The sequence below is a fragment of the Entamoeba histolytica genome, genomic scaffold (genome assembly GCF_000208925.1).
Source record: "Entamoeba histolytica HM-1:IMSS scf_1104750518699 genomic scaffold, whole genome shotgun sequence".
In the NCBI taxonomy this organism is placed as follows: domain Eukaryota; phylum Evosea; order Mastigamoebida; family Endamoebidae; genus Entamoeba; species Entamoeba histolytica.
This window is the reverse complement of record NW_001914882.1, coordinates 53,427-67,510: the sequence shown is the minus strand read 5'-3', so window position 1 is coordinate 67,510 and position 14,084 is coordinate 53,427. Positions and strand designations below refer to the sequence as shown.

The 14,084-nt window shown below is 25.5% G+C and overlaps 10 protein-coding genes across 10 annotated transcripts in view, besides 1 other annotated feature; 3 read left to right on the top strand and 7 right to left on the bottom strand.

Moving 5' to 3' along the window:
* EHI_159720 (RhoGAP domain containing protein) overlaps nt 1-741 on the bottom strand; it is a gene marked incomplete at both ends in the record, with an annotated part of 849 nt that extends 108 nt beyond the window's left edge. Inside the window, one exon of the mRNA XM_001913480.1 lies at nt 1-741. This exon is cut by the window's left edge and continues 108 nt beyond it. Coding sequence (XP_001913515.1) covers nt 1-741 — 741 coding nt within the window.
* Nucleotides 742-3,921: 3,180 nt separating this feature from the next.
* EHI_159710 (alanine aminotransferase, putative) lies at nt 3,922-5,376 on the bottom strand (the record flags this gene model as incomplete). The annotated part of the gene is made up of 1 exon (XM_645157.1): nt 3,922-5,376. One exon carries the CDS (start codon nt 5,374-5,376, stop codon nt 3,922-3,924), a length of 1,455 nt encoding a protein of 484 aa, XP_650249.1.
* A 319-nt stretch (nt 5,377-5,695) lies between these two features.
* On the bottom strand, nt 5,696-6,378 carry EHI_159700 (CXXC-rich protein; the record flags this gene model as incomplete). The annotated part of the gene is made up of 2 exons (XM_645156.1): nt 5,696-6,036; nt 6,090-6,378. The coding sequence occupies 2 exons, from the start codon at nt 6,376-6,378 to the stop codon at nt 5,696-5,698; spliced, it is 630 nt and encodes a 209-aa protein (XP_650248.1).
* A 119-nt stretch (nt 6,379-6,497) lies between these two features.
* EHI_159690 (eukaryotic translation initiation factor 4E, putative) lies at nt 6,498-7,069 on the top strand (the record flags this gene model as incomplete). Its single annotated transcript, XM_645155.1, has 2 exons — nt 6,498-6,797; nt 6,854-7,069. 2 exons carry the CDS (start codon nt 6,498-6,500, stop codon nt 7,067-7,069), a joined length of 516 nt encoding a protein of 171 aa, XP_650247.1.
* A 117-nt stretch (nt 7,070-7,186) lies between these two features.
* On the top strand, nt 7,187-8,143 carry EHI_159680 (uncharacterized protein; the record flags this gene model as incomplete). The annotated part of the gene is made up of 1 exon (XM_645154.1): nt 7,187-8,143. One exon carries the CDS (start codon nt 7,187-7,189, stop codon nt 8,141-8,143), a length of 957 nt encoding a protein of 318 aa, XP_650246.1.
* A 508-nt stretch (nt 8,144-8,651) lies between these two features.
* On the top strand, nt 8,652-9,947 carry EHI_159670 (uncharacterized protein; the record flags this gene model as incomplete). Its single annotated transcript, XM_645153.2, has 1 exon — nt 8,652-9,947. The coding sequence occupies one exon, from the start codon at nt 8,652-8,654 to the stop codon at nt 9,945-9,947; it is 1,296 nt and encodes a 431-aa protein (XP_650245.2).
* A 48-nt stretch (nt 9,948-9,995) lies between these two features.
* Nucleotides 9,996-10,648: a repeat region.
* Nucleotides 10,649-10,841: 193 nt separating this feature from the next.
* Nucleotides 10,842-11,194, bottom strand: EHI_159660 (uncharacterized protein; the record flags this gene model as incomplete). Its single annotated transcript, XM_645152.1, has 2 exons — nt 10,842-11,007; nt 11,055-11,194. 2 exons carry the CDS (start codon nt 11,192-11,194, stop codon nt 10,842-10,844), a joined length of 306 nt encoding a protein of 101 aa, XP_650244.1.
* Nucleotides 11,195-11,287: 93 nt separating this feature from the next.
* On the bottom strand, nt 11,288-11,662 carry EHI_159650 (uncharacterized protein; the record flags this gene model as incomplete). The annotated part of the gene is made up of 1 exon (XM_645151.1): nt 11,288-11,662. The coding sequence occupies one exon, from the start codon at nt 11,660-11,662 to the stop codon at nt 11,288-11,290; it is 375 nt and encodes a 124-aa protein (XP_650243.1).
* A 58-nt stretch (nt 11,663-11,720) lies between these two features.
* Nucleotides 11,721-12,979, bottom strand: EHI_159640 (iron hydrogenase, putative; the record flags this gene model as incomplete). Its single annotated transcript, XM_645150.1, has 2 exons — nt 11,721-12,483; nt 12,546-12,979. The coding sequence occupies 2 exons, from the start codon at nt 12,977-12,979 to the stop codon at nt 11,721-11,723; spliced, it is 1,197 nt and encodes a 398-aa protein (XP_650242.1).
* A 190-nt stretch (nt 12,980-13,169) lies between these two features.
* On the bottom strand, nt 13,170-13,865 carry EHI_159630 (Mob1/phocein family protein; the record flags this gene model as incomplete). The annotated part of the gene is made up of 2 exons (XM_648165.2): nt 13,170-13,280; nt 13,341-13,865. 2 exons carry the CDS (start codon nt 13,863-13,865, stop codon nt 13,170-13,172), a joined length of 636 nt encoding a protein of 211 aa, XP_653257.1.
* Between the last annotated feature and the right edge of the window lie 219 nt (nt 13,866-14,084).

The window sequence follows — 14,084 nt, the reverse complement described above, 5'->3', positions numbered from 1 at the left end:
ACGACGAAGAAAGGAGAAAATATACCATAATGTATTTTGATTTTCTAGTGGTAAATTAATCACAAATTGATGACCACGATGATTATTTCTTAATTCAATAAATTCTTCATATAAATTATATGGAATAAGTGGATTTGGTAATAATCTTAAATAATCTTTAATCACTGCTGCAGCTAAAACACAATCACAAAAATCCATTGGATCAATATCTTTTTCTCCATCAACTTGTGTTCTAATTTTCTTCATTTCTACTGTACCACCACTCATCCGAAAAATACCAACATACTCATCTCCTTTATGTTCTTCTAAGTATTGCATTGCTCTGAATATAGGAAGTGGAACTCTCCATTGTGACTTTTTTATAGCATGTTTTAAAGGAATTCCATACATTCCACGTACTGTAGCTAGTTCAGCTATTTGTTCCATCCAATATACATAGTCTTCACAATTATCAAATTTTAAAATATAAATTTTATTTGATATAATACGAAAACATAATAATGCATCTTCTTCTTCAATATGGTTGTCATTCAAGTCTAATGTTAATATACTTGTCTCTAAATCAATTTCTTTTGTTCCAATGACTAAAACTCTTCGTTTTAATTTATTTGTTATAATACTTATTTTTTTCTCTTCAAACTTTCTTCTTTTATAAACTCCAACATATTGACAATGTGGTAGTTTTCTTTGAGTTGAATTATTAACTACATTAATTGATGGGACATTACACTTCTCAGTCATTTTACACTTTATTTCAAATCAAGTTACTTTCATTTTTCCTTTTCATTTTTCCTGCATTTAAAAAATTGTTTTGTCTTTATTAAGTCACTTCTTCTGTTTTATATAACAGTTTTATTAAGGAATTAAACAGGTAATACATTAATTGTCTCTTAATTTTATTCATATTAATTCTAATTAGTTTGTTGACTATTGTAAAATAAATGAGTTATGTGAGTTTGAATATTTCTCCTCTAAATAAAAAAAATTATCAAAATTTAAGAAAAAGAAGAGATTATTTATCCAAAGAGTCAGATATTATTATGATTATTTTTCTCTTCATCATAACTTAAATTATTCATTTTTATTGTCTCCAAACTTACTTTGTGTAAAATTATTAATAAAACATCAAATTAATATCTATGGAATTTGGAATAATTTAGAATAAATGAAATACTGGATATTTTGAGTTGATTCAGAAGAAGAACATTACACTCTTATTCGGTTATTAATGTTTATAAGTTCTTTCTTCTTAAATATCAAATAGAATAATCTGATAATAACCTTTGAGTAGTTAAAGTTTTAACCAAATGTAATGAGTCTTAAATTTTTTAGTTAATTCTTTAAGTCACTTATTTCATCATGGAACATCTTTCTTTTAAATTATGAAAATAAAGACTTTAAGTTCATTGAATATCTAAAACTGATTAAAAGACATATGCACTTAATTATTAAAAATTCATACAACCAAATATCAGTTTTGTTATTGTCTTTTGAGTCAGTTTAGACTCTATTCATTATAACTTCTCAACTCTTTTTGATAAATATGAAAATAATATAAAAAGTTGTATATCAAAACATGGAACTATTAATAAAGTAGTGATGAAATAAATCATTGATAATTAATTGTTAATAGAATTGTTATTTATTCATTGTTTATTGGATATTATTCATATCATATATCGTTAAAATGATTATTTTATTTATTATTTTATATTTTCTTCTTGTTTTGTTAATAAATCTTTTTATTTTATTTCTTCTTTTTATCTTCTTCTTTGATGTTTATTTCAATTTTAATAAATTTCATCTTTCTTTATTTCTTATTTTATGTTGATTGAATATTTCATTATCATTATATTATTGTGTATAATTTCATTTATTATTATTATCATCATTTATATCTTTTTCTTTTCTTATTATTCTTTCATATTATCTTATTTCATTCTTTCTATTATTATTTATTATATTTCTTATTAAATTACTTCATCATAATCAATTATTATTTGATATTTCATTATTTGATTTTGTATTAATATTTGTGTGTTGTTTCTGATTTACATTCTTCATTTCTCATTCATTTTCATTTAATAAAATAGAAGAATAAAAATAATGAAAGAAGATAAATAAAATAAAGAATAAAAAATAATAAATAACATAAATATGTTGATGTATTTTATCTTTTCTTTATTTGTTTATTCTTATTTCTATTATCTTATTCATTTGATTCATAATGAATTAATTCAATGAAATGATACAAATAAATTGTTTATTCATTTTATCTTATTTCTATTTTATTCTTATTTCTTTTCTTATTTATTAAAAACACCCTCATTGGGTGTGAAAATTTCATTAAATTAAATAAAATAAATCAACATTGAATTATGTCCATTTTTAATTCACCATTTCATTCATTGGCAGATGAATTGTTCATATTCTTCATTGTTTTGTTTTTATTCTTTTTTAGTTCATTTTCAATTAATCAATATTGAATCATTTCATTTGAATTACTATGATTCGTGTTGGTGTGAAACGATTTGGATATAGTTTTCCATAAAGTGCATTTTCAATTCCTTCATATTCAAATGAATATTGATTACAATGTGATTCTGTTTTATAATTTTCTTTATAAACACAAATATCATTTAAATATTTTCCATCACATCCAAATATAAATAAACAATCATCTGATTGGTTCCATAACCAAAATGCATGTCGTGGTTTAATATCAAATTTCTTCATTCCTTCCATTCTTCCATTTGATACTAATGAAAATAAAAATGATTTTGAATCATTTATATAACCACCAACTTTATCAATTTTAGAATTAACATATCCTCCAAATTTATTTCCTTCTTCATCTTCAATAATAATTATTATATGTTCTTTATTCATTATTCTTTGATCAATTACTGAGGTATTAATATTCCAATCATCAATATCTGAATCAAATAGGGTATTATTTATTCTTCTTTCTGTCAATTCTTCTATTTGTTTGATAAACATTACATTCATTTTAATTTAATTTGATGTTTAAAAATTCAAAATATGAATGTTTAAATAGATAATACCCGTAATTAACATATTAAGTCAATTGTTATTTTTAACATCATTCTATTTTAAACAAACATCATTCATTTCATTTTTACAATAACAATAATTATATAATAATAATAATATAATAATAATAAAATTATAATATTGTTATTTTCTATAATTAGTTTATTTTATTTTTAGTATTTTTTTCATTTTTGTTATTTCATCTTTTGTGATTTGAATTTTCTTATTTTCATTGTTTTTTTTATTTTGAAATATAGTTGAAGAATGTAAATCAGAAACAACACACAAATATTAATACAAAATCAAATAATGAAATATCAAATAATAATTGATTATGATGAAGTAATTTAATAAGAAATATAATAAATAATAATAGAAAGAATGAAATAAGATAATATGAAAGAATAATAAGAAAAGAAAAAGATATAAATGATGATAATAATAATAAATGAAATTATACACAATAATATAATGATAATGAAATATTCAATCAACATAAAATAAGAAATAAAGAAAGATGAAATTTATTAAAATTGAAATAAACATCAAAGAAGAAGATAAAAAGAAGAAATAAAATAAAAAGATTTATTAACAAAACAAGAAGAAAATATAAAATAATAAATAAAATAATCATTTTAACGATATATGATATGAATAATATCCAATAAACAATGAATAAATAACAATTCTATTAACAATTAATTATCTAATTTTTATGTTAAAAAAGACACTAAAAATATCAATCAGAAGATTAGAAGTGAAGGATAAGAGAAAAATATATCTAAGAGTGGCATTGTTTTAAGGTTTTTATTTTACTTAAAAAATAATAAAGGAGTTACAAGAAGTATATAAGTTAAGTGTAATTTGTTAGTGACAATAGTCCTTCATAAAAGATGTATGAAAAGTTTTTATTTTGACGGCAATATTCTGTATTTCATTTTCTGGTGGTAGAATGGCAATTCTAAAATGATACGTATTATCTTTTTGACCAAAACCAGATCCTGGAACAACACACACCCCTATACTTTTTAACATCCTTAAACAATACAATTCATCTGGTTTTTGATCCTTTCTTTTACACTCATCAATATATTTGTTTGGGAATGTAATCTTTGGGAAAAGATAAAGAGCACCCATAGCTTCATTACAAGAAATTCCTTCACACTCATTTAGAACAGAATAGAGTAACTTGGCTTTTCTTTTCAAAGAGTTTAAAATAGACATTTTTTCATTCATGTATTTTGGATAAGATTCATCACCTTCTTTTGGTGGGTTGCAAATTATTTCAACCATCTCTTGACCAACTACATTTGAACATAAATTGGTAGATGCTATTTTATACATCTGAGAACGAGCAAATGAATTAATATTTTCTATCTGGAAATATCCACCTCGCTTTCCACATTCACCATAAAATCCTTTTGAAACACTAAAAAATGAGATTAGCTCAACACTATTTTTCACCTCATCCCTCATTGACTTCAATACCTTTCTGAATGATGTAAATGGTATTTCACCGTAGATATTCTCTTGATATACTTCATCAGCTAATAAACAAATTTTTTTTTCATAGCAAAATTCTATAATTTCTTTCATATTTTGGACTGTAAGAACTTGTCCAGTTGGATTACCTGGGTTAATACAAACAAATCCTTTCACTTGAATACCTTTTTCAACCGCTTGTTCATAAACTTTTCTTACGGATGTCATATCTGTTGACCATTTTTTTGATTCATCTAGAAAGTAATTAATTTGAAAACCTCCGAATTGAGATATTGAAGCACTGTATAATGGGTATTGTGGAATAGGAATCATAATTCCATGAAGAGGATGTGAAATCAACATATTTAAAATCATTTTTATTCCAGTAGATGCTCCATCGGTTATAAATACGTCATCAGGGGATGGAGCAGTTCCATCTCTATGTTTTATAAATTTACAAATTGATTTTCTGAATTGAATAACTCCCATAGAATTAGTATATGCACCACTTGTTCCAGTACAACCAAGACTATTAATAATTTTTTTAGCATGGGTGATAACATCTTTCGGAAAAAGGGTTGTATGATTTAAAAGCTCAGGATATTCAACTATTGAGATAATCTGCCTTGGATATGTTAATGGCTGTTGGTTACATATCTGTGGATTACCAATATTACAATAAACTACTTTCTCAAATGGATAAGGATTATTTTTTCCTTTTTTTCTTGCTTCTTCAATTTCTTTTTGAATCTCATTTGCCTCTAATACTAATTTTCCTCTAACAGCATATTGAGTTGCAATGATACAAGGATTAATACTTTGTCTTGAAAATGCTTTCATAGTATGATAATATTTTTTTTGAGAAATTTCTTCCTTAAATAATAAAGGACTTGACCTTTCAAGCTGACAATTGAAAAGATTTATGGAAAAGTCATTAATCTAATCAATCAAATCTCAAGCATCAAAAGAATATTCCAATGTAGTTATTAAACCGTTACCACGTTTTTTAAGACATCTGTTATTTTTGTATATTCTAAAGATCTTTAACAACAAATTGTTATCTATTCTCTCTCCATACTTAAACTCTTAAAAGTGAAACCCTTGAAAAAAGTAGAATTTAATGTAATTTAAAATGAACAAAAATAAAAATATCAAATTACTAAAGAAGAGCTTTAACAACTTTTTTCATTCTCTCTTCACGTTCTCTTTTTAAAATAAGAAAGATAGAACTTGTTGCAATAATAAATAAAAGACATAAACTTGCACAAAGAATAGTAAAGATGAATCTCATTGTGAAGTTATTAGTCTTATTTTCAATACATGATTTTGTAATTGAATCATATGAATATCCATTTTCACAGGCAAAACATTGATTATATGTACATAAATCACAATGTAAAGGACATGAAACACACTGACTATTATTCAAATAAAATCCATTAACACATGACATACAACCATTTTCATTACATGAGTTACATTTACAATGAACATCACAATCTATTCTCTTAGTTAAACCTTTTGTATTGTAGACATTAAAGATTCAAACAAACAAGCCATACAACATTTATCCTCTCGTTTAACAAATCCATTACTACACTGTTGACAATGAGTTGAATCAGTGCAAGAAAAACATCCAGTTTGACATGAATAACATTTACCATCGTCTGAAAGAAAACTTCCTTCTTTGCACTTTGTACAACCTACTTCATCTAAACAAGAATCTTCATAACAATACAAAGGGCATTTAATACAATCTCCATTCTTTTCATAATATGATTTTTGACATGTTATGGCAATTGAGTTAAATACAAGTATGTTCAAAATAATGAGAATTGTCATAAAACTATCACAATTTCTTTTCTATTTCTAAGTTCTTGTTAGTAAAAAATGACAAAATTTTATAACAAAAAAATGTTTTTTCAAAGAAAAAAAATATGAACTTAATATTAAAAATAGAGATGGAACATAAATTATTCAGTGAATGGACTTTTTGGTTTGATGGATTTTCAAATAAATCAACTGAAACATATGGTTCAAACATTGTCCCTATTGGAAGCTTTAAAACTGCTGAAGAATTTTGGGGAATATATGATGCTATTCCTAAATTAGGCACAATGGAAAATGGATCAGATGTTTCATTATTCAAAAATGGAATTAAACCAATATGGGAAGACACTAGTAATGTTGGAGGTGGAAGAATACAAATAATTTTGACTAATGCTAATAATGAGTTATGTCAACAATACTGGAGAGATACTGTTTGTTATTGAATTTTTATTTATAAAATTCATGTAGAATTCTTACGGAATGATAGTTATTAAGTTTAATTGGTGAAACTATTCCATCTGCTTATTGTATCAATGGTGTTGCATTTTCTGTTCGTCAACACAATAAAATTGCGTTATGGCTTGACAAATCAGGAAAAGAACATTTAAATGAAATATCAAAAAAATTAAGAGACATTATTCCTAGTGAAGGGACAATCATATATTACAGTCATGACCCTTCTGTAGAGCCTATTGTGTGTTAAGAAAATACTTCTATCATTAATAATCTTGTTATTATTTTAATTTTTTTATTATTAAATAAAAAGAAAAAATTGAAAAGACAATAAGAAAAAAGTAAAATTGAGGAAAGAACGTTTCAGATGAAACGCAGACACCTCGTTCCTATGATAGATGAAGAAAATATGAATGAATTCATTCAAGAAATTAAACAACAACCCAAAAGAAAGGGATTAAGAAAGGATGAAAATGGTATATGGAGAAGAAGGTCTTTGTCAAATGAACGTAATTCTCCAAATAAAGAAAATAAGAAAGTTATTGAGACAAAGCCAATCAAATCAATCAATAAATCAATAAAAAATAATAAAACAATATTGTCTTTTCATCAAACAAAATTTGATAATGAACAAAAAAGAAAAAAAGAAAAATCAATGAAAGATGAAGAAAAAGTAATAAATGAAGATAATGAATTGAGTGATTCATTGATTCAATTCTTAGATCAGATTGAGGCAAATGATAATCAAGAAAATATGAAAGAACAAATTAACCAACCAAATTTGAGTTCAACAACAGAACATTCTCTTTCTATCTTACCTCATCTTTCTATCAAAGAAAGTCAACAAGGTGTTGAAGAAAAAAAAAATAATAATAAAAATATTCAACAAAAGAAAGAAGAACCTGTTGTTATTAACCTTGTTGAATCTCCATCGAAAGAAGATAGTTCAGACAATGAATGGAGTCTCCCAGCATTTTTACCAAAAAGAATAAGATCAATATCAAAAGAAGAAGTTATTAAACTAGACAAAAATATATATCGTAATAATGATGAATATTATGGGGAGTCCTCCCACTCAATTTATGTTGCATCTCAAGCTGGGTGTATTGACAATGTTTCTGATGATGAAGATGAATTTAAACAAGATGAAGTAACACCATCTCAACAAGAATTCATAAATGATGAATTACCAACACAAAGGTTTGAACCAGCATTTTATGCAGCAAGTTTGTCATCACAATGTCCCCAAGGATTTTCAACATCAAAAAGAGAGAGAATGATAAAGAAATTATATGGAAAGACAACAAGATTTTCCTTTCATTGAATTTTTTATGTAAAAATTTCATTATGTTTTAATCAACAACAATAAGATAAAAATATAATTTTTTCGGATAGAAAGTTCTTTCTTTAAAGAGAAAATAAAATTAATAAAAACCCTTGTTGGAATGTCCTTTAGAGTCAGTGATAAGATCTTCTTTTTAATTCTTTGAAGAAATAATAGATCAAAATTTCTTATTTTAGAAACAGAAAACGTTTAGAGAAAAAACCTAGGCAAATTTAATATTTTAATTACACGTAATATAATAATAAGATATATTAAATTAAAAATGGTAAAAAACAAAATAAATATAACCAAAGAAGTTTTTAATAAGAAGTTGATAAAAATAAAATTCAATCACTGACTTGATGTGGAAAATGAGATGATTTATTGTCGGCGTGAACTGAATTATTCATTGTATATTATGATATTTACATTACTACTCTTCATCTGCTTTTCATCTGCTTATGACTTGAATACAGACTTTGATTCTTTCTTCTTAGAAGATTATTCAATGTTTAATGAAGTTGATAATGATAATGATTTAGAAACTTTATTGTCTTTCTTAGAAGATGAAGATTCATTAGATCTTATGTTAAATGATGAAGAATTTTGGGATAATATCAAGAGAGGATTTAAAAACACAGTAGATAAGACAACTAATTGGTTTGCTGAACATGGAGAAAAAGTTTCTCAAGTAATTGGAAAAGTTAATAAAGTTGCTGGAGTTGTTGAAAAAGTTGCTAAGACTGTAGGAACTGTTGCTACAGTTGCTAGTGCAATTCCAGGAGTAAATGCTATTGCTGCACCAGTTGCAGCAGCTGCAAAGACTATAGAAGGAGGAGCTAAAGTTGTTAAAACTGTATCTTCTGTTGCACAGAAGACTGTAGATACAGTTACAGACTTTTCAAAAGGATATAAAAAAGGTGGTTTGAAAGAAGGATTAAAACAGGGAGGTAAAACACTTGCAAAGAATGTTAAAGGATGGGCAGTTAATAAAGCTGCTGGTATTGTTGCAGAAGGTGTTATGGGAACATTATCTCAAGTTCGTTCAGGAGAGAAAGTAGATTTGTCTAAAAAGAAAATAAAAGAAGGTTTTAAGGCTAAAGCAAAAGAGAGTTTTAATATTAAAAATAATGTAAAGAAAACGTTTAGTGATGCTAAAGATGCTATCAAAGTAAAAGATACTTATAAAAAGAATTTAGATAAAATTACAAATGGTGCTAAGACATTATCACTTAAAGATATTAAAAAAGGTGCTAAAAGCTTAAAAGGAAAGAATATTTCACAATTAGCAAAAGGAGCACGTTCTTCTGTTAAGAAGTTTGTTAAAACAGCAACTACTGATACTGTAAAGAATAATGTTTTGAAAGAAGTAAATAAAGCAGTTGAGAAAGCCGCTGAAAATGGCGTTAAAGGAAAGATTAAAGATACATTGAAAAATGGATATTCAACAGCAGAAGCAGCTGGTGTTGCAGGAGGTAAAATGTTAGCTGGTAAAGCAAAGCAAGTAATTGAAGATAGGAAAGCTAAGGCAGCAGAAAAGAAAGCACAAAAGAAAGCTAAAGCAGCTCAAAAGAAGGCACAAAAGAAAGCTAAAATGTTACAAAAGAAGGCTAAAGCAGCACAGAAAAAGGCACAAAAGAAAGCAAAGGCAGCTCAAAAGAAGGCACAAAAGAAAGCTAAAATGTTACAAAAGAGAGCTAAAGCAGCACAGAAAAGAACAGCAAAATCAGTTTCAAAGAGAGCATCCAGATCAAATAGAGTTGTTAAAAAGAATGTTACAAAGTCAAAAAAATCTAAAAAATAATACAATATTTTTATTCATTTTTTTTCTATTTTTTCATATAAATTCTTTAGATTCGAAGATGGCACGTCAGAGACACCACATGAAACCCTAAAATAATCCCATGCTTCGAATCTCCCAGTTATCGTCTGGTCATGACGTGCCTTTGGTGAGATAATATCTATTCAACACTAACTGTTTATTATTATTAATATTTATTAGAAGTGATTATTATTCATTAACGTGTATTGTTATTCATTGAGGTGTATTGTTCTTCATTAACGTGTATTGTTATTCATTATTAATTATAAGGATTATTATTTACTAAGGAGGTATTATGTATTAAGAATTATCATTTATTAAAGAAGACGCATATATAATTGATATTGTTGCACAAAAATTAAACATAAGGATATTATCAAGGAATAGGGTTTCTTTAAGGGGTGTCGAAGGTAAAAGGAGATGAGCTATAACAGTATGTTATGGATATACTCTCCTTAAAACAACAATATAAAGAATGAGAAATATTATATTACTCATTAAAATCAAAATAAAAGTCAGGCAGCAACTTAAATGAGGAACCATTTAAGTCGAGCATGCTTGCAAAAACTTTATTTCAATAGAAATAAAGCGTGTTGAAGAAACTGATTCGCTCACTTCTCAACATGATGAAAAACCAAAAAAATAAGGTTAATCATAATTGATTTCTTTTTTTTTTTTTTTTTTTTTTTTTCTTTATAAAAATTATAATTAAAATAATAATTAATAATTCTTAAATTTTGAATAAATTAATAAAGAATTTTATTTATTATAAATTATTTCATTTTATTCATTCTTCTTTTTTAATAAATTTTTATAAATTTTATTATTCTTCTTTTATTAAAAAAAATATTAATTTTAAGTATTTTTTAAATAAAATTATTTTTCTTTATAAAATTGTCTAAATCCTCTTTCATCAAGAACATCAACTATTTCATTTAATGAATAATTTGAAATGTCTAATTCTTCAATAACATCACCAGCAATATTATAAAATTTCATAATATCTTTTTTTTGTTGATTTATCATGAAAATTATCATTGGACTAATTATTAAATTTTACTTTAGTGTTATGAATTAATTTTAACAAACTAATTTTTTACTTCTTCTTCTAAAAACATTGAAACACCTTCTCCTCGAGTACATATTATTCTTGTCTCAATAGACGTTTTAAAATATTTTGAAGAATCAAAACTAAGGCATAATGAGACAAGGAGAAGAAATATTATCATGTCTATTTCCTTTTATTTTTTTAGTTTTAATATTTCGTTATTTTTTAAGATTCAATCTAATCATAAATAATCGTTTTAGATAACAATAAATAATTAAATCTTAAATAATTTTTGAATCTCAACACCACATTCAGCACAATAATTACATCCCATTTCTTCTTTCCAAATTTTAAAGCAAGCTGAACACATAATATGACCACATTCTAGAGAGTATAGAGTTGAAGTTTGTAACCCACATATAGAACAAGTTCTTTTATTTTGAACATTTACACTTTGAGTTTTTTTTTGAGTAATTTTTTTAATACAACATGGATTAAGTTGATTTGTGATGATAGGTGTTGGGGTTGTCTTAGGTAAAACAGTAGGTACTAGTTGATTATTTATTTTTTTGAATATAAAAAAATTTGTGTTGTTATTTTTCATCTGTATTGGTTGACTTAATGACTTTTCTATCAATAAATAGTTCATTAACTTTTTTTGTTTTAAAAGTCAAAAAAAGATGAATAAACAAAAACTATAATAAGAATTACCAATTCAAATGTAAAGCATTTTCTTGAGCACTTTCTTTTCTATCAATAAAAGTAAGTTTAATACTGTCTTTTATTGATTCATAAATACTTTTATTCTTTTCATCAACAACTTTTGGTTCAAGAATTTCCATCATTTTTTTAACTCGTTCATCTTTTTCTTTAGGAGAACATTTTATTTGTCCACCACCACAAATACAACCACCAGGACATGCTTCTACTTCAATAAATTGTAATTTAGTCTTTGACTTAACAAATCGAACAACATTTTGAATATTTCTAAATCCATTAGCAATAGCAATACCATCATTTTCAAGGAAATCTTTATTTCTTGTTACTTTAAATGGTTCTTTTTTTTGTTCCATTAAAGCAATATATTGTGCTGGAGAAGAAATAAAACCTTTCATTCTTGTTGAAGTAATTTCATTAATTGGTTCATTCCAATCAATAATTGAATCTATTTCACTTGTTGTTAATACACAATCAATAACATGAATATTATTATAAGTTTTTGTTGCTTCTAATTTTTTATCAAAACACATTTGAATACTTACATGGTATATTTCTGAATTTTGTTTTTTCATAATCATACCTGCAATTGTCATTGATGATGCAACTTTAGACATATATTCAAACATCCATTTCCCTTGCATTTTTTCAGAATAACAAACCCATCCAGGACAAGTACTCGTTAATAAAACTTTATTCATTTTTTGATATTCTTTAAATTCATCATAAATACCAAATAATGATATGTCTTGTCTACTACTAAATATATTTTCTTTATGTTTTTTTTTAATATTCATTTATTCTAAACAACAAACGCTTGAGATAAATCTCTTAATTCATCAACACCTTCTTTTTTTAATGCCTTTTCTACTCTTGTCCATACTACATTAAATGGTTGGTTATGTACAACACTCATTGATGCAATACATTCATCTGCAATAGTACATATAACTTTTTTTCTTTGAGAAAGTTCTTTAATATTCTTTCTAAATTCAGGTAATCCTTGTTGTTCAATTAACACTGTTTCTGCAGAAGTAATACATCCACTACATGCCAAACAATCTTCTAATCTAACAGTAACTTTAGTTAATTTAGGTAATTCATTTCCTTCTTCAGGACCACCTAGTGATATTTTTGCAGCGCCTTTATGTTCTTGTGGTGGTGTTTCTTTTAGAGGCATTACACAAACGAGATTTTGTTGAATATAATCATCAACACCAGCAATTTGTAACCCAACAGAAAGGCTCATTTATATTTTTTAGATTTTAATTTCTTTCTTTTTATTTCAAGTTTGCGTTTTGTAGTATTGAAGTTTTTAGTCATTTCAATTACAAGGTCCATGGACCATTTCGTAAGTAGAAAATATTTATCAAACAAGAAACATTTATTCTTTTCAAATAAAAACTAAATAAAAAATAGTTAAAGAAAGAAGACGTTGATTATTTGTATTTTGATTCAACTGATGGAACTAGTAAATGAATAACACACATCATTGGAGTAACTTCTTTTTTATCTAATAAACTGAACTCAGTAGCAAATAAAATAAAATGCTAAAGAAAGAGTTAATATTAAAATTAATTACAGGTGAATAAGAAATTGAAATAACAAACTTTAAAAGATGAATTTAAATGAGGTTCTTCTTCTAATTGAGTAATTTGATTTAAATGATGAAGATAAATATGTGCATATACTCGGAATAATCGTTTAAATATCATTTGAACCACTTTTTGGAATTTCTTTGGAAAAGGAACACCAACAGTACATGGAAATACAGCTTCATCATCAAGTTGTTGTTGAACGTAATCAAGACACTTATTAATATATTCATTTGCAGGTAATGAAAACAATTCTTTTCCTTCTTTCCATCGATATTCAAATTGAGGACCAGCAGTCATTACTGGACATGACTCTTTTGTACAACTTTCAGCAATTGAGTCATATAATAATTGTGATTCTTTAAAAAAGTCAAGACAATGTACAGCAAGCCATTCATTCAAATCTTCTCCTGGGGGAAGAAGAATTGCTTGTTCTATTTGTCCAATTCCAAGTGTTTTTTGTACATGTTCTTCTAACATAATTTGTTTTTGGGTTTGAGGTTTTTTAATATGTCTAATAGTTTTACCACTTTTGAACATTGTCTGAAATACAAGAATTTAGTTCCTTCTTTTTTTTCTGTCTTTTTTTTTGTTTTTATTATTATTATTATTATTAATTTTTGTTAAAGAGGTTGATGATAATTGTTGGTCATGGAAATAAGTAAAAAGTAAAATAAAAGAAGAGTCAAAGAACACGAATTATTTCTTTTGCTTTTTGTTGATATGATGAATATTCTTTTGAATTAATAAAAGAGTAAT